General features: G+C 38.5%; 1 protein-coding gene across 4 annotated transcripts in view; it reads right to left on the bottom strand.

The window, feature by feature from the left end:
- The window catches only part of HHAT (hedgehog acyltransferase), a 205609-nt gene that overhangs the window by 116038 nt on the left and 65782 nt on the right, over positions 1-23789 (bottom strand). For all 4 annotated transcript variants that reach the window (XR_010471604.1, XM_065058374.1, XM_065058375.1 and 1 more), the window contains 2 exons: positions 20040-20190; positions 4034-4069 (listed from right to left, as the gene is read on the bottom strand). Coding sequence is in view for 3 of the 4 variants with exons in the window: in XM_065058374.1 (XP_064914446.1) it covers positions 4034-4069; positions 20040-20190 (187 nt within the window). In the remaining variant the exon portion in view is untranslated. The remainder of the gene's footprint in view (positions 1-4033; positions 4070-20039; positions 20191-23789) is intronic.

The following is a 23789-nucleotide window of genomic DNA, read 5'->3' as shown; positions in this document are numbered from 1 at the left end:
ACCTTTCTGAACAGAGTAGAACAAGGAAAAAACTTCACTTCTAAAAATATTTACTTAAACCAGTTATCAGATAGTTCACTAACATCATTATCTTGTTATTCCTTTGGGTAGCATCGTATGGGATTTCACAGAGAACAAAAACAGGAGTTCAGCTAGCTGATGAACAGACTTTTCTCCTTATCATCTTTTCTAACAATACCTTGTTTAGAACTATAATTGCTCTTTCACCATGGGACCATTCTGCCCTTACCTGGAGGTGCCCTGCTTCTAACTAAAAACCAGAGGCGGCAACACATACTAAATTTTGATGCCAGAGCTAAAGTATGCCTTGCTTCACCTAAGAAAACTAGAAAAACAGATGATATTCAGGCTTTGTATTTGGAGAACCTTTGCAGCAGGTAATAAGCTAAACCTAAACAACCTGCAACTCTAAGCAAGGTAAAGTAAGTGCAAACCATGGGGTGAGCTGTCAGCACTGCTAACAGATGGACATCTCTGGGAGACATCGGGGGTATGTGGTCCTGCAGCTCTTTTCAAAGCCAGATCTGTACTGGAATGATTATGACTCACATTTGTTCAAAGGCACAGCAGTGCTGAAAGCCTGGAGATTTTTCAAAAGGATCATGCCTCCAGGAACTGTCATTCTTCTCTGCTGCCCTCATCAATGTTGCCCTAAAGGAAGCACTGTTTGGCATTAGGACAGTAAATATTCTCTTATGTTCATGATTTTATTTCATCCAATGCCCTGGTCATGCCTGGATAAAATAGCTTCAGTGAACAAACAGCACCAAGCAGCCTCTCTCTTACTCTTTGCCCTCTAAACTGCCACCCCAAAGGCTGTTTTCATGCATTTTGAGTTCTGAAAATACATCCATTGCTCCATTCTGAGAACATCTAGATTTAAGAGAAACAGGGCTGTTTTCCCTGTGGTCACCATGAAAAAAATATTACTCTGTTTATATAGTACTTGTGTGATTTAAATACCACTGATTAACAAATTTGCTGATCTTAAAAGTAGTAACCTATACTTTCTTTTATATCATTGTGTGAAAACCATGACCTTCCAAGTGTGGTAGTACATTTTTAATGGGTCGTATCAAACCCCAGTTTTAATAATGAAATTACTGATATTTTCCCCATGAATTTCCAAGATTCCCATTTCAAACACTATGGTGTAGCTAACAAAATGTTCAAAGCCCAGAGCACAACATACTCAACTGAACTTTAATTTCATGAATAGTAGTTCCATGATGCCACCATAATTCAGCATGCAAGTACAGTGATTAGAAACCTAGTCCTATAATCCAGTTCAGACCAAGCCAATAAACACCACAGAGTTTGCCTTTCAGTATAATACACACTTTTCAATAACAAATGCATTTTAAAAGGTGGTATTTTAAAACTATTCTGAGCTATCTTTAAAACCATCAGAAGCACAGTTCAAGCCAGAGCTAGAGGGATGGATAGAAATATATATATATATTTATTCTTTTTTGCTAAGAACACTGAAGAAGTTATGTAGCTGTAATTCTATCATACTTCGTGTCACACTTCACTTGGGCAAGCTCCATTGGCTGTGTATGCCAGGCTATGTGCAGTTCTAGTTCCTTCAATCAGCATTTTAATAAGTAATTAGACGCAGGTTGTCCTTTTAGCTGAGGCTGGGTTTAATTTTATATTTGAAAGTGTCATACTTGATCCCCTGTTCCACTGCAGGGTAGCATTCTTATATTTGAAACAATATACCATTTCTTGAACATTTCAAATCTCAACTCAGATTTTTCAACACTTCCTGCAACTCTAGTTTATTTGGGTTTTGTTTGGGTTTGGTTTCACACACACACACACGCTGTTTGTATTTCACACATAGAAACCCAAACTGTGAAGAGGACCATTTATGACAGATACTACATGAACACAGAAGGAGAAGATCTGCAAGTTCTCAGGAGCAGAGACTGTCTAAATAGGCAAAAACAAAGGCAGTAACTTCCTAAAAGGTCACTTGGCAGATCAACAGCAGAGATGTAACACCAAGTCTTCTGTTTCCTAGTCCAAAAGTCATTTACTAAACAAAGGATATTTTTTTCTTTTAGTTAAGGAAATCCAAGCAAAACTCATCCTGCCACAACAGAAGGCAATGATGTTTCCTCCTTAGCAGTAGAGTTACCAAGAAAGTATCTGATGGCTCCTCAAGTTGTTAACAGGAGTGACAGACTGAGAATGAAGTATCAAAGCTGTCTAAGGTTAGAACACCACACTGCATAAAATCCACACTGGGCTTTGAAAAAAATGACACATTAGTCAAAGATGACATTCAGCTCATCCAAATTCAATGGCTATTTGCAGTCCAGAGATTGCATGAGCATCCAACTCCAGCGCTGCATCTCTGCAGGATATAAAACAATGCAGTACAAGAGAATAATATCTTATTACATCTTTTGTGACAACCAAGTGAAAGCATGTTTTGTGGCAGAAGCATTACCACGGGCTCAAGCTTAGTGCATCAGTGCTTAATATGATTCTATTCTCGGTTAAGTAGTTGTCCTCATTCCCAGGAGATCTTGTGCACTATATTCCCTTTACAACAGTAGAATATTTTAAAACCATTTATTTTATGATGATTTAGATTTCTACTATTATTTTTTTAAAAAAATAAACTAATCTGCTGGTCAAAATATAGACTAATTCTATAGAACAGATAGCAGAACTTAAATACATTTGGTAGTCTAAAAACTATATCTACACACTGAAATGTATATATCTTCAGCAATATTGACACTATGGCTTTAGTGAAGACAGCTGTGTGTTAAAAGTTTTTGTTACATACAAAGAAATATGTAAAACACCACTAAGGTTACAAAGCTAACTGTTCAAAGCTTATGAGATGTCAGGATGGGGGACTGCCTGTGCAGCCTTAAAACACACCTGATTTTTGCTGTGACATAGGCTGTTCGTGATCTCAAATCTTTCATGGTTTTTGTATTTAGTTTAAACCACAAAATCATGGTGTTCAGCATGATCCTACTCAGTATTCTTCCCTTTAAGATATGCTCTTTGTATTAAGGCAAAAAGGACTCGCAAATGTGAAAGTTTAACAGAGTCTTTATCCAAAATATGACCAAGTATCCTAAGATAATGAGTTTGGTAGCAGGGCCAAACCAAGGGAAGCCTAAGATCACCCAGTCCTTGTGGTGGGACCCCAAAAAGCACCCTCTGGCTCATATACTGCATTCATTCTTCCAAGGTAAAGTTCTTCATAGACAGATATTGCAACATTTCAGTGGGATGAAATAACTTACAGAATTAATTTTCTAAGGGCCTGAAGACCATGGAAAACTTCGTCTTTCATGTTACACATAACACTTTTTGTAAAGATCAGTAGATAGTGATAGGTGTGTTATTAAACGTGAATACAAACACATTTTTAGTGAACACTTATGACTTTGCTCACACAAAAGAACTCCAAACAGCAGAACCAGTTCCTCAATGTAGCATTCAAATGTATTAACCTCCCTTTTATTATTAAAGTGCCCCGTTTTAATTGCTGCACTCCTCTAAATGTCAGCAAAACACAACAATTATTCCACTTTCCTTATTCACTTCAGAACATAGACCATCCCCTGCATTGAATCAATCTAGCCTTCTATTGAGAAAATAAAACTCTCCTCCACAGTCAATTTCCTGCAAAATTCAAGCACTTAGAGAGTACAAAGGTACTTGGACTTTCCAGTGAAAAAAACTTCAGTACAAGAATAATTAAGATTTTCTCAGGAACAGGCAGAACACCACCACTGAAATTTCCCAAGTCAAGGTTTTTCTGAATGACACCTGAAGAGGTTCCTTAGAGACTGACGTTGGATAGATACCCAAGCCAAATAGTTAAGAGTTTCTCAAGCTAATATATAAGCAAAAGATGAATGAGGATCTTGCCACAAAAATATATCAAGTAGTATTGAGTTCACACAGCCATGTCCACTTATAACAGAAATGCTTTTTAATATGGAATTAAAATTCAAAATAAGCATTAGCTTACCTGACCAGAAAGCGATGTAACCCAACATCAAAACTTCTGAAAGACAAAAGATTCACCATACTTTAATTATTAAAAAATACTACTCATTGAGTATAGTACAAACACTGTATTTCAAAAGAATCAATAATATCAAAGATAAACATAAGACTACTGAAAATGATAAAAACAGAACTGTAATACGCAATTTCCTTCCTGTAATGGTATGCAAAATTTAATATGATCACCATATAGAAAGATTTAGATTCATGTTAACAAGCTCACAAAGTACTTGTTTGAGTGTTTCTTCAATAAGGCAGTAATATTCAGAGTAGAATAACCCAGCATAAGGCATAAATTGTGTATATTTTGTTACTGGAAATAATTTTTTAAGCATCATGATGACCAGTGAGTGCGCATGTTTCCTGTCATATATGTAAGTAGACCCTCTACACAAAACTACTGTGGAATCCTTTCTTTCCCTTTTCTGCATTAAAATGTAAGGGATTGCTGAGCATTCTCTCCAGGATACAGAATAATCAAAGAACCCCCTTACGCCTCCTTCAGATACACAGAATATACAAAGAAGTGTATTCCACTCAGATCTGGTGAGAAACGTAACTTCAAGGACTTTTGACAATAAGTACAAGTTCAATCACACTAAATTACAAGAATCATGCCTGAAAACTTCAGCACTAACAACATACACTGGCAGTTAGTGCCAATGTTTCTTTGCCTTTTTTGTTTCCTCCATCCCTCAGCCTGCTCAGGAGAATCAAGCTCATGAATAATGTACTAGCAAACCCTTGACACTACAAGAAGGTACCTGCTGATTTATTTACCTACTATCTGAAATATGTGCTAGTTTTATGGCACTATCAATATAATCCCAGATTAATATTCGGTGATTAACTGTGTGCATAACAGTACAATTGGGAAATGCAAATGTCTTCTTTCTAGTGCTGGACTTGGTCAGGAAAGGGCTCACATTCTGTACACTGAAAACATTTTGGCATATACTAAGCTCTTGAGCATCCCATTCCAAAAAAAACAACTAATTGGTGATTTGAGTACAACATGGTTTTATCTTAACAGTATTGCTTGCAGTGTGCTGCCTTCTACCTGAAACAGCACAAGAAGTCACCAGATAGTTAACAGCATCCTGATAACAGCAAATAGATAGTGAGCAGTAGAAATTCTAGGAGTTAATGGGGAGGGAAAGTTCACTGGTTCAGCAGGGTGGAGAGGAGGGGAGTGAATCTCTCACTTAAAAGCTGCCTCACAACAGAAAAAATAATCTGCCAGGTACATGCACATGGTTAAACCTATATTTTCACAATCCCTTCCTAAAATAATTCTCCATTTCACATTGTTGTTACATTACTGTGTAATTATACTGCATGAAGTGTATCCAGTTATCTTTCTGCATTCCTCCTGCCTGGACACATACTGTGATTTGGCTCCCCGCCTCCTCTATAATGTTCTGTGTTGTACAGGCAGTATTCTGTATCACTGCTGCCCACAGCCCATATTTATAGCTCTGAAACACTTTTCCTTCTAGGACTAAGCACTTCAGTATGTTTGTGCTGGGATGGGGAGAAGAAACTCATAGTCCCAGGGAACAGCTGTATGCTGAACAGCTGTCTCACACATCTGCATCCAAGCTCATCATTTCACATCCTTCACACCATCATCTGATGGCAACAACCAAATCTGCTATAGCTGCTGAGGGTGCACAACAACTGAGCTTCTTGTGGACAGGGATGTGGAGTATAAAACATCACCGCTTTTTGATGCTGAAGCAAAAGCCAAAAGACTCTGCCTACAATGACTGTGGAAACTGAACGGTCCTGCTAACTTGAGATGATGCGAGCCAAAGGAGACTGGGGTGGACAAAGCTGAGGCAGAGGAGTTCAGACAGACAGGGAGGATTAGACAGTTTGCTGTGAACTTACATGCCATCTTTTCTCTGATTTCTCCCTCTTTCCAAAACATAATGCACTTGCTATTAAAAAAAGTTAACTCTATTTCATATGGGCTACAGCTATTAAAATATTTCCACAAGATCTTCCATAAGTATTAAAAATGAACATGCATAGATTCAATTTAGTAGAACAAATGAAAAGGAGGAGAAAAGATCAGAGCCTCATTAGGTAGAACGCAGCATAGGCAGGCCCCGTTATTCCTCAGTTTGATGCTGCACTGACACATTTCAACTGACTACCTAAGATCCTGAATTCTCAACAGTGTAAGTGGTAATTTAAAGACATAATTATGCTGGTCACAGTGTAGTTACAAGAATATACAGTAGCAAAGTGTGCACCTTCATCTTAAAGACACCTCAAGACAGTATCATTGATTAGTTCCAAAAGCAAAACCAAGCCTGAACAATCTCAAACTGTAAATGGGAGAAATAGTTGCGTTACTTGAGGCTGTGGATGTTTGGTGCATAGACTTTTAAGCATCTAGGATAACGAACAGAGACATTGTGCTAGGCAAAAGTACTCTGATACTGGTTCTGGGAGGTTGGCTTTGACAAAACACTACCACAGACACTACTCTCCACTGTTCCGCTTGTTCATATTTAAATATATCCTGCAGTTAAGTCTAAAAGTGAAAAAATACAGTGCAGTAGCAATGGAAGCCGAATCAGCAGATATAATTAATACCTCCATTCTCAGATGATACAAAAAACAAGAAGCTGGTTTTTACTGTAGTGTTCAGACAAACTTGGGGGTGGAATAAGCAACTTCATTAAATGAAAAAAAGAGAACAAGTAATCACACTGCACTTGTATTAAAAATTTCATAGTGATCCCTTCAACATCATAGGAATCTGCCATGACAGGATGCTCTCACAATTAACTCAATTATACCCACCACATGCACATGGACATTATCTACTGCCTATGAAGTACACCCATACTTGATATTGCAACAATTTATAACCAGCTTTAAACAGCTTGTTGAACCTTGAGCTTCTCTGTAAAATACAGGTTATATCTGGTAGCCTTTGCGATTTAGGGCACAGTTACATATAAGTTTTACAAATGCTTTTTAAAAATCTTATAATGAGTAAAATTTTTCTGAAAGAAAGGTTATTTTAGATTTTAATTAAAACAAGGGAAAGGATATCCACAGCAATCCACAGTGAGTGAAGAATGGCTTGCCAGTTAAGTTGTCTATAAGTCAGTAGCCATATATTATTTTAAGCTTTTGAGAAATAATGGGCAAAATCTAGTTTACCAAAATAGTAGTCTTTGAACAGCAAAAAATAAAAAATATTCAATTTCATAATCATGTTACTCATTGCAGTCAATTTGATAGCTATTTTCTTTATAAAAATGTATCTAATTCTGTTCCTCTGAAGAGCAGCAGTTTTGAATCAGAGTTCTGCTCTGTACAGAACTTTAATGCTTTTGTTAAGCATATAGGTTCTAGTTTCTGATAGATTTCAATGAAAGATTATACATGTAATACTTCCTAATCAAATTCATCTTTTCCCAGTACATTAACTAGAAATCAGTGACCAACAATATACACATACTAAACCAACAAGGCCCTTTTCCAAAATGTGATCTTCAAAATCTCCACCTGCGAGCATACATCTCTCTCCCCAACGTACATTTTAAAAATTTTTTCAGATGTCAAGATTTTGCACCAAAAGCTAAATGCATAGTGCGAGAACAGGCCTCTCAACTTGCATTCAGCACAAAGCTTAGAGGGCAGAAGAAAAATATATGAAAAATACAGAAAATACATGAAAAGGCAGAAACGTGCTGGTATGAAACATGGTCTGTAGCAATAGCACATGCAGCAACATTGTAATCCTGACGATTCCCAGGAAAAAAGAAAAGTTCAAACCCTGTCTTTTTGTCTCCAGGGTGCAAAAGGCATATATACATATCAAAAAGCCAAAGGAGAAAAACTGTGACAAGTTTCATTCTTGCCACAAAGTAGGGTATCAGATGAGCCAGTCACCTGTTTCCTCTCGTGTCATTGGTACTTCAGACATGCTCCAAGATTCCCATTTATCCAAATCCTACAGTCCACCGTTATTTTGAAATCCTGTGTCTTGCCACTTGCCACCTCACAGTGCTGCAGAGCACAGTTTTCTCACTGTATCTGCCTAGTGCAGGCTGGCACATACTTATCAGGACTAAGAATTAGTCAGGACCATCTCCCAGGAGCTGGTTCCAATTTTCCTGGCCAGGTGCCCTTAGCCCAGCACAGCAGACAGGGTGGCTGTCAGTGGAGCTACAGATTGACATGCAGTGACAGACTCTTGTTTCCTGAGAATCACCACCATGTTATCTGATGGACTGTTTATGGTCCTGCTCTGCAAACCTGGGCCTTCCTCCAACTGAGGTCTAAACTCAGGTTCCCTAACACAGAATCACAGAATCATTTCAGCTGTAAGAGACCCACAGGATCATCAAGTCCAACCATAACCTAACTCTAGCACTAAACCACGTCCATAAAAACCTCATCTAAACAGAGGAGTTGTATGACCCTTTAGTATGTAACTTTCGAATTCAATTAAATTATGCCAGACTACGTTACTTTGGGATCTGACCCCATACCTACCTAGATGAAAACTGCTACTAATGAGCTGTGTTGGGGACCAGGATTCCATTGTGCTGTCTAAAGGATCCCATCTCGCAACAAAGTTTGATTGCAAGACCTCATTTCCAATGATTTACAGCATTAAAAAAGTAACTACTAAGCACGTGTCAGAATCATACAAATAAATTTAAAGAACAGCTCATTAACGGAACAACTTTAATGAACCTAAATTGCAATAATTTGAGTTGTTAAACCCTGATTTTGTGTACACATATTTTAAACCATGTGCTGAAGAGAAACCAGCACAGTTTCAGTTTCCACCAGTTCCCCTCCAGAACTGCATGTTATTCCTAGAAACAAAGCAAAAACAAAATCACGCATCTTGTAGCATAACCTGGGAAGCATTTGGCTGACTGTGCACTTCAGCAAAAATGCCCACTGCAAGTATGTGGAATGTCACCAAGCCAGAAAGTCTTATGCATGGAGTAAAGACAGGATGCTTCACAGAAATAAGCAGAGGCTACTTATCCCCAAGTATTCCTCAAAACAAAAATAAAATTCTAGATATATCTAGAGTAACTGCCCTGGAATCACTTAGATGACAGACAAGAATCAAAATCACACTCCCTAAAGAGCAAGAAATAATTACTTTCACAAGTGCAGCACCTCTTACGTTCACCGTCAGGGTTCTGATCAGCCTAAGAGCCTAGAGAAAGTAAGATTTTAATGGATTGTTCTTCGTTTATGGGATATAATTTAATACATGGGGAAAGCTCACATAGCACAATCTCTTCCATTCTAAGAGAGTAACAGATTAGATATCAAGAGTGCCATATAACCAACACTTCTAGTGAACTTAAAATAATGGCATATGTCAGCCATACATATGGAAAACAAATCTATTTACAATAGAAAAAGGATTTAAGGAGAGCTACTATGGTTAATACAAGATATACTCTGCACATTTTTGAACAGACAAAAAATCTATCACTCACAATAACAATACTTGAAAATTCTGGGGATCCTGTGCTAGAATCACATGTGTTCCCAAAAATGTCTATTTTTAAGAATTCAGAACTTTTGCCTGTTGCCACTTACGCTGGTGATGAAATCCAACAAGTGGGTTATTATTCATTACAGCTTCAGTACTCTGTACCCTGCGGGCTTTGTAGTTGCTGCAGTGTTTCAACAACAGTTCTTGGCCATTCCTTTTAGCAGTGTGGCTAAACTTGACATTGGAAAGTCTAATTCAATCCCATATCTTCAGAGGAGCCCACCCTATTTAACCACAGAGCAGCATTTGCAAGACCAGCACTTCCATTAGCAGTTGCAAACACATCTGGCACTTTGCTGATGAGCTGCTGACTGAAAGTCTCTCCACACCAGAACACTTTGCACTGGAGACCGAGAGGTCATGGAATGACAGCTCCTTCCACCAACACAATACTCCTCAATTGCTTCACTGTCCCTCTTTCTCGAGCAATGTCTTACAGCAGGGATGCCCAGAAGACGGCATAAGGCAAAAATGCCTGATGGATGCCCCACCATTTAGCAGTTCTAAACTACTCTTCCTGATCCTCCTATTTCTGCTCATCTTTCTTCCAACACTGATTGATGGCAACCTCCCCAGTCAGCAATCCAAAAAATGAAAGCTTCCAAATTACAAATCATTGCAAGTGTGCAACATAAGTCTGAAATGTTTTAGAGTGTTGTCCGAAGAATAAGATTACTACAATGAAATCAGATACAAAACCTGCATACAGAATTTGCTATAATCTATTATTTAATGTCTCAATGAACTATAAAACTTTGCTACAGCAAATGCCCCAGGGCGGGGGGGGGGGCATGCCTACCAAATAGAATACATATTTCCCAAGTAGCGACTACTACCCATCAATTCATCATCATTATTAAATAAAGACCTGGGAAACCCATCCATACTTTGATAAGACACTCTAGCCTGTCTATAGCTTGCACAGATTCAGATATATTGTTTTCTGCAAGTTTACTTGAAACTTATACCTTTGTAGCACAGCTTGTCTCTCAGTGACAATCACACTCCTTCCTAAATAATGTAACTGCCACCATGCTACGACACACTACTTAGAAAGCAGATGCACAATTTCAAACAGAAAAAACAGCAATAGTTACAAGATATTTGACAGTAAAAATAAACAGCAAGCAAACTGCAAATATTCAACTAAAAAGCCCAGACTGTTTAGGGTTGTTAGTTTTCAAAATGAAGATGGGAAGATGAATGATGAGGGAGATAAAACAGAAAAATGAGATCCAATCCAACAGCCCATTTGGATTTATCTATTAATATTACCTAAACTATGGAATAGACATTTGGACACTGAGCCTTGGAAATCACAATGCAACATTTTCTGGGAACTCTTTTGCCACATACAAGTGTGTTCTTGGAGCTCTCATTTTTCACTTCAGCCTTTCAACTAGTGCAAGACACTTGCTGAATTCCACCCACATACTGATTTTAGTCTGCTCACTGACATGGTATTGGAATCTGGAACAAATACATATATGCAGCTCTTTTGGCATTCCTTCAAGATAAACAGTAACAAATCCTACCATTTCCTATTCAAAACCAAAACAGTTCTTACCATGCAACATGCAAAGAAACAAATCCTGGCTCAACTCAGTGAGAAAATTCCTGTGTAAGTGAATTCAAAGTTCTTTTAGACATCAAGATCTTAAGGACCTGTCTAAGCCTAGATCTCAAACTTCAATGGACTGTCTTTTGTTTGTGAGCTTTGATTTTAAGTTTTAACCATCTGCAATGCAGCAAACCAGTAGTAGCAGCTTTCTTTTGTCTCAATGCAAAAATGTAACTATGAGTAAAAAAGAAAACCAATATTATTTGAAAGAAAAAATATGAAGACTGTCAACTGCTTTTATATCATGTCTTTGACAAGCAATTTCTTACAGTAATAATAAGCAGGATCTGTGTATATACGAAGATATATTTATCATTCTCCAACACTTGCTTAAGGACGTGCTAAAATTTTAACACTTTGTGCTTAGATAAAACACTTTGCATTTCTGTTCTGTTTTTTCCTGGCATGATTCAGCAGTACCAGGTTGCTTTCTGGTTTCCTCCGCTATTAGAATAACCAAAGCTGCCACTGGGTTCAGCCTGTGCTGGATGCCTTCAATTGGAGATCCTGCTCAGTGCTGTACCAATATTCAGCACCAATATGGCCAATACATAAACATCCATGTTACTTCACAAAAGAGCATTTTGTAAAGTAATCACATATTTAAGGCAGAACAGAGCAAACTCTTAACATTTTACTTGCAAAGTACTTCCTCCATAGCATCACAGGGAGAATGGTGCGAAGTCACAATGAAATCCTGACCCAGGCAAAACCAGCAGCAAAACCCTTACTGATTTCAAGAGAAGCAGAAATACCTGGACTGGCTCTGGACAGCTTGTATAGTGCAGGATACAGTCCAACTTTGGTATACATTTTGTCACAGACACATTCACCTCTGAATAGAAAATATCAATGTGAAGTTTGAGTTATTAGCTTGGAGTTAAGGCTGGAGACCTGCACAGCAAAAATAATCTACAATAAGATGGCCATAAGGAGAAAGTTCTTCTGTGGACCACATGAAAAGTCTTCACAAACTGCTAGTGGCCTCCAGCCTACAAATTGGATTAATGATCTAATATGTTTTGTTGTTTCATTTCAACTTCAACACACAACTTGTATTATATCCAAAAGCCTGAGGAAAGTTTTAACGATTCTGTGTGGTGACTTCCACTCACCCCTGCAATCTCCTGGCCAGAAAGACAAGCAGAACTTCAAAGAGGCATCAGTCATTGATACTCTACACTTAAGATTACACACAGGTCTGCCTACTTAGGAGACTTTAAGACAATAAATGAGTTCTGCTTCTCACATATCTCTCATATTGGATCTTGGTGATACAGTTCAGCAAACACTTTCTTAAAAAGCACAACTCTCATTTGTACTCTCTTAATCTCCCCCAGAACCTTTCAGAAGAAATATTACTTTAATTTTATACCTCCTCTAATTCTTCAAAAGCTCATGGTAGACTCATGGAAAGCGGATGAAACCTGATGCCCATTAGTGGCAAACTCCCACAGGGTAAGTTGTTCTTCGGTTTTCCTCAAGGAAGACATGCAAAGCAGCACAACTGCCCAATTACTAGGAGATCCCTATCCTTACTGCAAACAAAACAATGAAGTTTATTAATAGCCATTACTCATATTCTGCAGTGGCTGTGAGCAGGCAGAGTGTTGTTTGCCAAATGTGAGCAGCAGTAAAATAGTTTGTATCTATGCAGAGCTCATGTCAAATACTGTGAAGAATGGGCTTCATGGGTGATCAGCAGTAGGTGGGCTTAGCTTGTTAAAAAAGCCCAGCAATTTTAAATTACAGTAACAAAGCAGTCACCACGCAAATAGATTTCCAGTAATTATGCAATTTATGCAATCCAAGAAGGATTAGGGTGCTTCATTATTGCCTCGTTTTACACTCCAAAGAGACAAATAATAGATTTTCTTTTTTCTCTACTGAAGAAATTTAAGGAGCTTTTTAAAGCTTTAATATAACCAGTAAATTAAGCTGTACAGTAGATAAGAACTGTAGCATGCACTAATTTGGCTGACGTCAAAAGCAATTAAATCTTTTGTCTCTATTGGTGAGAGAATGACTAACCAGTCCAGAACTAAAGTCTTTCACATATTCAGGTGACACACTAGTTAAAAACAATGTGTCACAGATCAATGCCCTGCTGTAAGCATCAAGCCAGCTAATGTAAAAATACAACAAGTAAATCAGGAAAAGTGTTCTTTCTCAACTTCAAAACAAGTTATTCCACCACTAAAAAATGCACACTAATTCTGCAATTAAACGCCCAACTTTTGGGCAAGCAGCTTAAGTATTCAGATAGTGGCAAGCAGGTGCCATGTTTAAAGGTTATATATAATTCCATAGCCTTTCTAAGGAGGGCTCTCCTCACCTGATTCCAGTTGGTACTGTGCACAGCAGGTGGGTATTTCACACAGCAGCACACCTACAAGTACCACAGGGCTGTCAGAGGGAATGACAGAGGGAGTCTTGCCTTATGTTCACCTTTAGTCTTTACGTACCAACAGAAGGGAGAAAAGAGACCTTTCCTTTCCAAGACTCACCCATCATCTTCAAAGATCACATAAAAAGCTTCTAAACAATGAAGACTAATATTCTTTAAGCTCTTTAAAGTCCATCATCCACAAATACATGTAAACGCAAGCTTTCCATGACAAACCTGTTCTTAAATATTTTATTGTTACTACCAATTTGGGACCCAATTTAGTGTACTTGTCCAGACAGGACACACAAACCATATTTTATGACTTCAGGTTTGCAAAAGAAGGCTTAACATGGCTTACAGGCATTGATGTATTTGGACTTTCACACACTGCAGCAATATTGATTTCTCCTGTTCTTAAGATTTCAATAAAACTTCCCCTTACTCATGAGTGCTAGGCCATTTCAACACTTTGGGTGTAATTCTATTTAATCCAACTATCCTTTTAAATAATCCTTTTTCACATTTAAAAAAAAAAAATCTTAAAACAGGGTGGGGAAAAAGTACATTTTAATTTTTAAATCTAATAGAAATGTTGCACCAGTAACTTTTTTTTTAAAATTAAAAACAATGAGAAGCTAGATCATTAAAAACATTTTTGTTTTACCTGATACACTGTAAAACACACTAGACAACTTTTTCTTTGAAAACATCAAAGGCTGGAAATACACCAGAAGTGACATTTCTGATCTCCAGAGGGAAGGGAAATACGTATAAGCCTGTTTTAGCTTTTCTCGTCTCTCAGTTCCAGCTACTGGGTGAGTCCAGTCAGAGGCATGGAGTAGGAAGCTTTCAGAAACATAGCTGTCTACACCTATAGGATAAATACAAAACCAATTGCCTCAAAATACCTGATCCTCTTGCAGCTGACTGCTATAAGGCCACTTACACCACTTAAAGTAAGATTCTCTGTCCCTAGCACAAGTAGGTTTGGCCCAGCACTCTCTGCCCAGGCACAGATCCCAGGGAAGATCCTCCTGGAGCTCTGGGAAGCAGCTGATGCTGCCACTGCCAACCCTGCCACAGCAAGGTGTGCAGCAGGGCTGAGCCACACGTCTGGATGAGCCATCCAAATTTCCACCAGACTCTGGGTGATTTAGACTGAATCCCTTTCTTTGCAATGCCACAGAGATGTGGAGCTCCTTTTTGCTGCCTGCCTCTCCTTCCCTCATGCAAATTTGCAAAGGATCTGTAACAAAACTGACTCCTGAGGATACCCACGATCCATCATTCAGCATCTGTCCTTTTTCCCCTGTAATTAGCTCCAAATGAAAGGTTGCACAGCAGCGATTTGCTTTTATTACTAGCGTATCATCAGATAACTAAACTCATGGGAATGAGAAATTTAAGGAGAAAATCTGCCATCTCAAACTTCAGACCATCCATCAACTTATTCAGAAGCACCACAGCAAAAGAGCACTACAACACTCAAAGAGAAAACAAGAGTCTTACATGAGAATTTGTTAAAGTACAAGCCTCTAAACTTGTAAAGGCACCTTTTTCTGAGCCCAGATGCAGGGATGTCATCCTCAATACACAAGGCCACAGCACAGCTCCACCTATGTTTGTGTTACCTTGTGCCAAACATTAGCTATTTGGGAATTTAAGGAGGCAAGCTTCCAAAACAAACTGAGAGAAACACCATTTCTGATCTTATTTAAATTTCTTTAATGATATAACGTAAAGCCTTCCAGCAGCCTACTCATCTTCCTGCTCTGGCAGGGGGATGGGACTAGATGATCTTTAAAGGTCCTTTCCAATCCCCAACATTCTGTGGTTCTGTGATAAGTTTTAAAACTCAACTCCCAAATATTCCAATACAAAAACCAGAAGCCCAGAGAAGGAAAATACACGATAAACTGGGCTGAGAGAGTGAGAAGCACAGGTGACAGACTTTGATAATTACTTTTTTCCCCCTACAGGTCAGAAAATCCATTTTTCTTGTTTAAAGATCTATTCCAATCCTCACCACAATCTAATAACAGCAATTAGATGTAAATACTACCAAGTGCTTAAGCCAGAAATAAGAGATGGTAAGTTTTTGCTTTCTATTCACCATTCCAAAATTACTGCATGGGGAGACAGTGATCCCTTGTGCTCACACTCACACATAGCACCAGTGTGGGACTTGTTCTTTTCCCGGAAAAGAACCCAAAAGGAAGGGAAAAGGCTCTGTGTGGTCCTTTCCAACAGACACACACAAGGAACTGTTTCCTGAGTGGGGAAGGTTTCAAGAACAACAATGAAGGTAGACAAACGGTATCAGGATAAGGAAGAAACAGATGCAGAGCAGATTATATTTTCATTTGTAGATCCATTTTCTGTGGCATGGTTGCAGCAGAGATGTGATCAGCCTACAGAAAAATTCTAATCCATAATCTGGAGCAATTCACTGAGACACTGCATATAGCCCACCTTTTTCTGTACAAGGCAATAAATGCTTTTGCAATAATGAGGCAGGTAAACCAGACTGAACAGCAGCCAGTTTCTTTCAAATTCTAACCCAGACACCATTTTTGGATGTCACCAGAACATCTATGGGATGAACTTAACACATGTTCATATAAAAGTGTGCATGTGTGTCTGTGCACACCAAATACAGCCCTCCTGGTCTACTTGTTAGCATGCAAAAAAAATGGGGGGTGACTTACGTCAGACTCCTGTGTGGTCAAGAGTTGCAGTGTTATGTACAAGGTAGAATCTGAAACTTTAAAGCACAGCAGATGAAAGCAGCCAGATCTTTTTCCAGTATTGCATTACTTTATTTTTATCTGGCAGCATGTCTTAAACTCCTTTTTCTTTAGTTCAGATGACATTCCATTTCATTTGAAATCTACCTTTCAAACACTATTCCTTATTGCCTTCCTGAAAAACCCCTACCCTTGCTGAGGCTAACCTGTATTAAACACACAAAGTTTTAACACAATTTCTCCCCAACAACCTTGTCTCCAAATTATTTTGGGATAAGATACCCAGGAATGTGGAGGTTCTAAGGTGTAAAGGCAGGGGAGTTATGTTTCTGCACATCTCTTACCAGTCTGTGACGAGACATAACTGGTTTCTTACACCACGCTGTTCCCACAGCATGTCAAAACACATCTAATCAATGTACTCAACATCTTTGCTGATGAACCCTTGCCACACTCAGTAACATAGAACAGAAACATAAAAATGGCAGCACAACGGGGTTTTTTTTCCATGAACATCATCTGTGCTAAATAACCTAATTTACAAACTGACAATTTTTCTTGTGGAATACATTGCCAAAGTCATTCACTGACGTGTTCAAAATTGATATAGGATTTATATACGTGCTACCTATTGTTTTGGTAGTTTCCATACCCTTACTCCCCACTAGGGTATTTTTCCATATTGAACAAATGTGCAAGTCTCAGCAGCAGCACTTTTTCCAGTTGTACTACACAATTCGCCTCCCACCTGAGAAGCTGTGTGGCAGCTATCAGCCTTGACCAGTTCTTTAAAAGCACTTGTAAGCTTCCAACAACATCGGTTGCTCTCAAATGAGACATTACCATGCTTTTAACCTCAGTCAGAAAAAACAAGTTTCAATTCCTCATGACTTAACATAAAGCAGGCATTGAAAACTCTAAGCTGACGTGTCACTGAACTGCTGCCCCATCTGGAAGTCAGGAGCTCAAAATCTTTTTCACAGCTATAATCAAGCTTTTGAATAGTAATAAATTTATCATGCATTTATTAGCTATGCAGCTGCATATTTAGCAAGATAACGATATCCTTGTAAAATGAAACCAGAGTATTTGTCTTGAAACCTGTATTTGTCTTGAGACAGTAAACAACATTGCTAATTTTTCAACTCAAGCAACTGCCTTGATTAAATAAAATGCAAATTTGGCAGAATCTACTATAAACTTGATAACTCCTTTTTAATTAAAGCCTTTTATTTCTAAGTTTGAATGGACACAATTTGGTTTATAGTTTAGTACCATAAATAGGGAGGCAGAATACCCAATTTGTTTTTCTAATACCTGCTTCACTTTTCAGTTCTAGAGAAATTTTAGACAAGCTGCAATATCTTTCTTACCCTCCTCATTGAAAGCTCTTCCACCTGCTGTATCACATTGCGAATTAAGTCAGTATACATCAATTATAATGGACACTGGCCTGGATGCATCTGATCAAAATCTTTGTTGCTGTGCTCAAAGGACACCAGGTGGTGGTGGAAGACACCTCAGTAGCATATTTGCGTTACTACAAAGAAAGTATTTAGCACTTCAAGGAAACGGTGTCACTGTTCATAATGCTTCACAACACAAGCTGTTCCCTTTCACCATTTTTTTTGCTAGCTTTTATGCTAAACCCACTATTTCCACACATCCTCTCCTGTTCAGACAGTCATACAGTTTAGAAACAAAGGCTATTTTCACTTTTAACATAGGCGTTCCTATATAACATACCAAAACACATAAAAAGACTGCAAAGCCTCTGGGTAGTAGTGATTGAAGAGTTTCACTGTAAAGGCATAGGGTCATCATAATTCGGGGATTCAGACAGCAAGCTATGTGAGATTTCTTAGATAATTGAGATTGACATAATTCACTAGCAGCTGTAGGAAATTCTACTATCCAGAGAGTTGTACATCAAATCATCTCTATATATAAACTAATTTTTTTTAAAACCTTCAAAGCAAACAAACAAATCCCATCTGTAAGATAATTTTATTATTATTCTGCACTGAATGTTTGATACATATATGAATTAAATACTTGGGCAAATGGTAAAAATCAGCAGTTCATTTTTTCTTCTGTAAAAAATAATGAAACTTTACGCTTAGAAACTAGTTTCAATTTTCTTATTACTGTTATGAATTTTTTTTTTAAACAATACCCAATTTTCTACTGTGATACACCGCACATCTTCACAGGCAAAGTACCTTTCCATCATTTGTTACCACAAACATCTGTTCGACACAGGAGTTCATGGAAAGGGTCGTCAGGCATTGGAACAGGGTGCCCAGGAAAGTGGTTGAGTCACCATCCCTGGAGCTGTTTAAAAGAGATGTAAATGATGTTCCTAGGAACACGGTTTAGCAGTGAACTTGACAGTGCTAGGTTAACAGTTGGACTTGATGACCTTAAAGGTTTTTTCCTGCCAAAAAGATTTTATGATTCTATTTGGCACCTCTGGAGCAATACACAGATTCCCTGGAATAATAGCTGGGAGTGGAGATTCTGTTCTCAGGAGAGTACCTGGTAAAAGCCACAGATTTCTATATTAACTCTGTAGGTCATAAGTTCAGTTCAAGCTCCAGAAGATATTTTAAACAGAGGCATTTGCTAGTAGCTCAAATAATTTTTAACAGTTCATTTGTTTTCTGTACTCTATTTCCGCTGCACTTTTTTGAATACCACTTATCTACAGTTGCCAACTAGTATAAACTATAAAGCTTTCTTGTTACAACTAGCGCCAAGCCAAAACTGAAATTAAAATGAAGCTCTGATAATACCAGGCTTGCTGTTTTTATGAATAAAATAAAAAAGCTTTATTAATACTGCAAAGCAGTCAGAGATCAAATGGGGTAAGCACCATTGTGTTAAGCTCCGCACTAAAAAGCTCACAAGTCTAAATCATTTTATGTCAAGCTTCTAGAAGTCTGGGGCACAGCATTCCACAGACTGGGGGAACTAGAGATAGTGGAGAGGAAAACAAGGGAAGGGAAAAGTGAATCCAGTGTTACATGCAGGCTGAACATCAAGCAGAATCCACCTGGGAGAGAGTTCTTAGGGAAAATACTTCAGTGATCACTGATTTAAGGCAACTGTAAGATTCAAAATGATATTTTTTTGTGAAATATTGTACTGTTTGAGAAAGTCATCGTACATTATAAAAAGTCACCGTTTTTCGAAGTATTTTTAATGTGTTAAAGACTTCACTGCATGACTCTACATATTAAAGTTTTATAACTACAGGTTTCTTTGCAGGGTGATTAATCAAGCATTTATTTCCCTTCTCTAGAGTGATATCTAGTTGAAATGTGGGTTTTATACCAAGACTGAAAAATGAGCCATTTAACAGATATCTGGAAAAAATTATTGCTGTTTAGTGAAGCTGAGTAGGCTGAGTCTAATTCTAATATTTAAGAGGATAAAAACGCTGAAAGGGGCACTTGCCGCTACCCTCTGCAGTGTGAAAAAAGGCAACCAAACTGAAATTCATTTAGAAAGAACAAAAGACAAATCACAGGGGTGAAAGAAAAAGCACAGGGACACAAAAGCAAACGTAAGCATGAACACATACATACATGTTCTCATACTCTCACTGTCACATATCAGTAATAAGCTGTCTGAGAAGCAATAATGACTGACCTCCACATTTTAGTGAAACTGTGCATGAGGCTCACACAGCAAGGCAGAGGTGGAGGCTTCAGTCCATCCATTTGGAGGAGGAGGGCAGGAATGCCATATAGAACCAGGTATTTCACATAAAAAAATAGCACTTGAGCTAAAGCCAGGCCACCTAAAAGAAAAAAATAAAAATATCATACCTTAAACAAATCCTGAAATACTTTTAAAACCTGTTAATACTGATTACTTCCAAACAGCCATTATTCAAAGAACTAAAGCAAGCACATCAGCTGATGTGATACACAATACCAACTTTTTTTAACAGCTATAGGACACAAGCTCATGCAATTATGACCTTAGGCACACACACAAAATAATACCATCATTCCAATGTAAAGGCATAAGTTATTATCTGTAGTTCCACTTCAAAATATCTTTGGACTGCGGGTATTAACTGCTATGAAAAGCAAACACTGACTTACATTGAGCTAAAAAATCAGAACATACTGATGTAAGTGATGAGCATTCACCACAGAGACAATATTCTTTTTTATCTTTGAAAAAAACCCAACCAACCACTCCTCACTTGTTCCTGCAGAACAGGTATAAACAATGGTTATCTTTGCAGCTTATTTCAATAGCTCCACAAACATTCCATGTACTGTCAGATTATGTGTGTTCCCCAAAACACTCCAAGATCCCTCCTGCTGCAGCCAAGGCATGGAAAGTCTGGAAATCCACTTGACATAATGCTTAAGGCATATTTCAGTTTTCAAACCCATGGGACAAAGGCCTCCCTTAAGACGCTCTAGCTGCCTGATTTACAAAGGAGAAATTTTGGCACCTAGCACAGCTATGAGATGAAAATCATATCAACTATTTTCAGAGTTATTACTGATACAAGTAAAAATTTTAGACTGCATTACAAATAAAGCAAGATTATTCAAAATAATATTTTACATGGTATTTGGCCACTAATCGTAAGGAAAAAAAAAAATCAGTGAAGAGCAGAGACCAACACCTTCACAGAAACTGGTGAGAGTTTACTCCTTCTAAAAGTTCCACTGAATTTAGTGAACTTTTCCATCTGACCAACAGTTGATACAAACACAATCTAATCCCAAGCAAGGGAAAATAAAATTATTATAACTTCAAAGCAGATGTATATATAAAAAATATATATATATATATATAAAACCCACAATTGTTACATCATGTTCTTTTCCAGTGTTTTGCTTCCCCTCACTGATATTAACTTACTTGTGATTTGACTGCAGTACTTTATATATTTAATGTATTTTTAAAGTCTCCCAGTAGACTTTCATTGGAGACAAAGTTTTCAACCTAACTCCAGCAGCACACGTCTCTGAAAATCTAAATCATCGTATATTATGGATGACAATGAAAGGTTAAACATTAAAAATTCATCTAATATGTAACAACCTAGGGTGAAGTTCTGACACTAATAATGTAAATTGCAGAACTCCTGCTGGCCTACACAGGGCCAGAATGTTGCTGCTACAATCCAACATTTTTAGTTTTAATATCACGTTCCACGTGCATGATATAAGGCATAGTTGTGCCACACAAGATAAAAAGTGATGTTAGAACAAAATACCTAGACATGAAGCTTATGGTATTTTTCTTCAAGGGAAGCAGTCATCTAGTATTCAGTAACATTCTTCCCCAGAGAAAAACAAACAACCAGAAGCACAATCTGAATACGAGCCAATTAGCTACACATTAGATTACTGCTAAATCATCTATACAGCCAACTTTCTGCTTTAATTCCCTTCTCATTCAGTTTCTCATTTCCTTTCTGACAAATTTCATTGGAGAGCTGAATGCTGATACCCACACTAACTGATTATGAAGATCACAGCTGTATGTGCACTGGTAAAATTCAAAATCCTTTGGCTGTGCATGATAGAAAGACAGATTTAGAGACACAGACTACCATCCTCTTGAAACTCCCCCCCCCCACCCCCAAAAAAAGAAAAAGCTCAATATATTTGATTTTAAATCCAAAAGATTACGCATTCTCAGATACAGTTATAATACGCAAGTTTCAAGAAAAAAGGGGGCATTTTCACCATCTCTAACAACATACATCTAAGTTGTTATTACTGTTAACTAACATGCTCAGCAATCAAAAGCTGAGTGAAGGAAGAAGGGCAGGGTGTTTGGAGCAATGGTGTTTGTCTTCCCAAGTAACCATAACACACAATGGAGCCTGGCTGTCCTGGAGATGGCTGAGCACCTGCCTGCCCATGGGAAGCAGTGAATTAATCCCTTGTTTTGCTTTGCTTGTGCACATGGCTTTTGTTTTTCCTAATATACTCCATCTCAACCCACGAGTTCTCACTTCTACCCTTCCAGTCCCACCAGGAGAGTGAGCAAGCAGTTGTGTGGTGTTCAGTTGCCAGCTGGGGTTAAGCCACAACATGAGTAAAAAAAAAAAAAGCAGTCATAAAAGTAGGTTAATTGCCAATACTAAACTGGAAGTTTAGCCTGCGGGAAAGCTTATTAAAAATTTACTTCCCTCTCCCCACTTCTTTCTATAAAGCAGTGAACAACTCAATATTTCAGAGAATAAAGTCTTACTAATTTTTCTGATTAATGTTCGCATTTCCAGTTTTCAAAACAGACGTAAAGATAACAAGTACTCATCAGATTTGCCTTATTACCTTACAGAATGGAAAAAAAAAGTCAAATTACTCTTAGTATTTCATTACAGTATCACAGTATGTTTGGGATTGGAAGGCACCTCAAAAGATCATCTAGTCCAATCCCCCTGCTGGAGCAGGAACGCCTAGGTGAGGTCGCACAGGAACATGTCCAGGCAGGTTTTGAATGTCTCCAGAGAAGGAGACTCCACAACCTCCCTGGGCAGCCTGTTCCAGTGTCTGTCACCCTCACTGAGAAGAAGTTTTTTCTCAAATTTAAGTGGAACCTCTTGCGTTCCAGCTTGATCCCATTACTCCTTGTCCTATCATTGTTTGCCACCGAGAAGAGCCTGGCTCCATCCTCATGGCACTCACCCTTTATAAACATTTATAAGGTCACCCCTCAGTCTCCTCTTCTCCAAACTAAAGAGACCCAGCTCCCTCAGCCTTTCTTCATAAGGGAGGTGCTCCACTCCCTTAATCATCTTTGTTGCCCTGCACTGGACTCTCTCCAGCAGTTCCCTGTCCTTCTGGAACTGAGGGGCCCAGAACTGGACACAATATTCCAGGTGTGGTCTCACCAGGGCGGAGTAGAGGGGAAGGAGGACCTCTCTCGATCTACTAACCACCCCCCTTCTAATACACCCCAGGATGCCATTGGCCTTCCTGGCCACAAGGGCACAGTGCTGGCTCATGGTCATCCTGTTGTCCACCAGGACCCCCAGGTCGCTTTCCCCTACACTGCTCTCTAATATGTAATTTTCAAACCTATACTGGAACCTGGGGTTGTTCCCGCCCAGATGCAGGACTCTACACTTTCCCTTGTTAAATTAAATTTCATTAGGTTATTCCCCACCCAACTCTCCAGTCTGTCCAGGTCCCACTGGATGGCAGCACAGCCTTCTGGCATGTCAGCCACTCCTCCCAGCTTGGTGTCATCAGGAAACTTGCTGATAGTACACTCTATTCCCTCGTCTAAATCGTTAATGAATATATTGAATAATATATTCAGTACTGACCAGTACTGACCCCTGAGGCACTCCGCTAGATACTGGCCTCCAACTAGACTGTGCACCATTGACTACCACTCTCTGGCTTCTCTCCT

Source organism: Columba livia, chromosome 3 (genome assembly GCF_036013475.1).
Source record: "Columba livia isolate bColLiv1 breed racing homer chromosome 3, bColLiv1.pat.W.v2, whole genome shotgun sequence".
NCBI classification, from domain to species: domain Eukaryota; kingdom Metazoa; phylum Chordata; class Aves; order Columbiformes; family Columbidae; genus Columba; species Columba livia.
The sequence above is the reverse complement of the archived record's forward strand: the minus strand, read 5'-3'. Positions and strand labels throughout refer to the sequence as shown.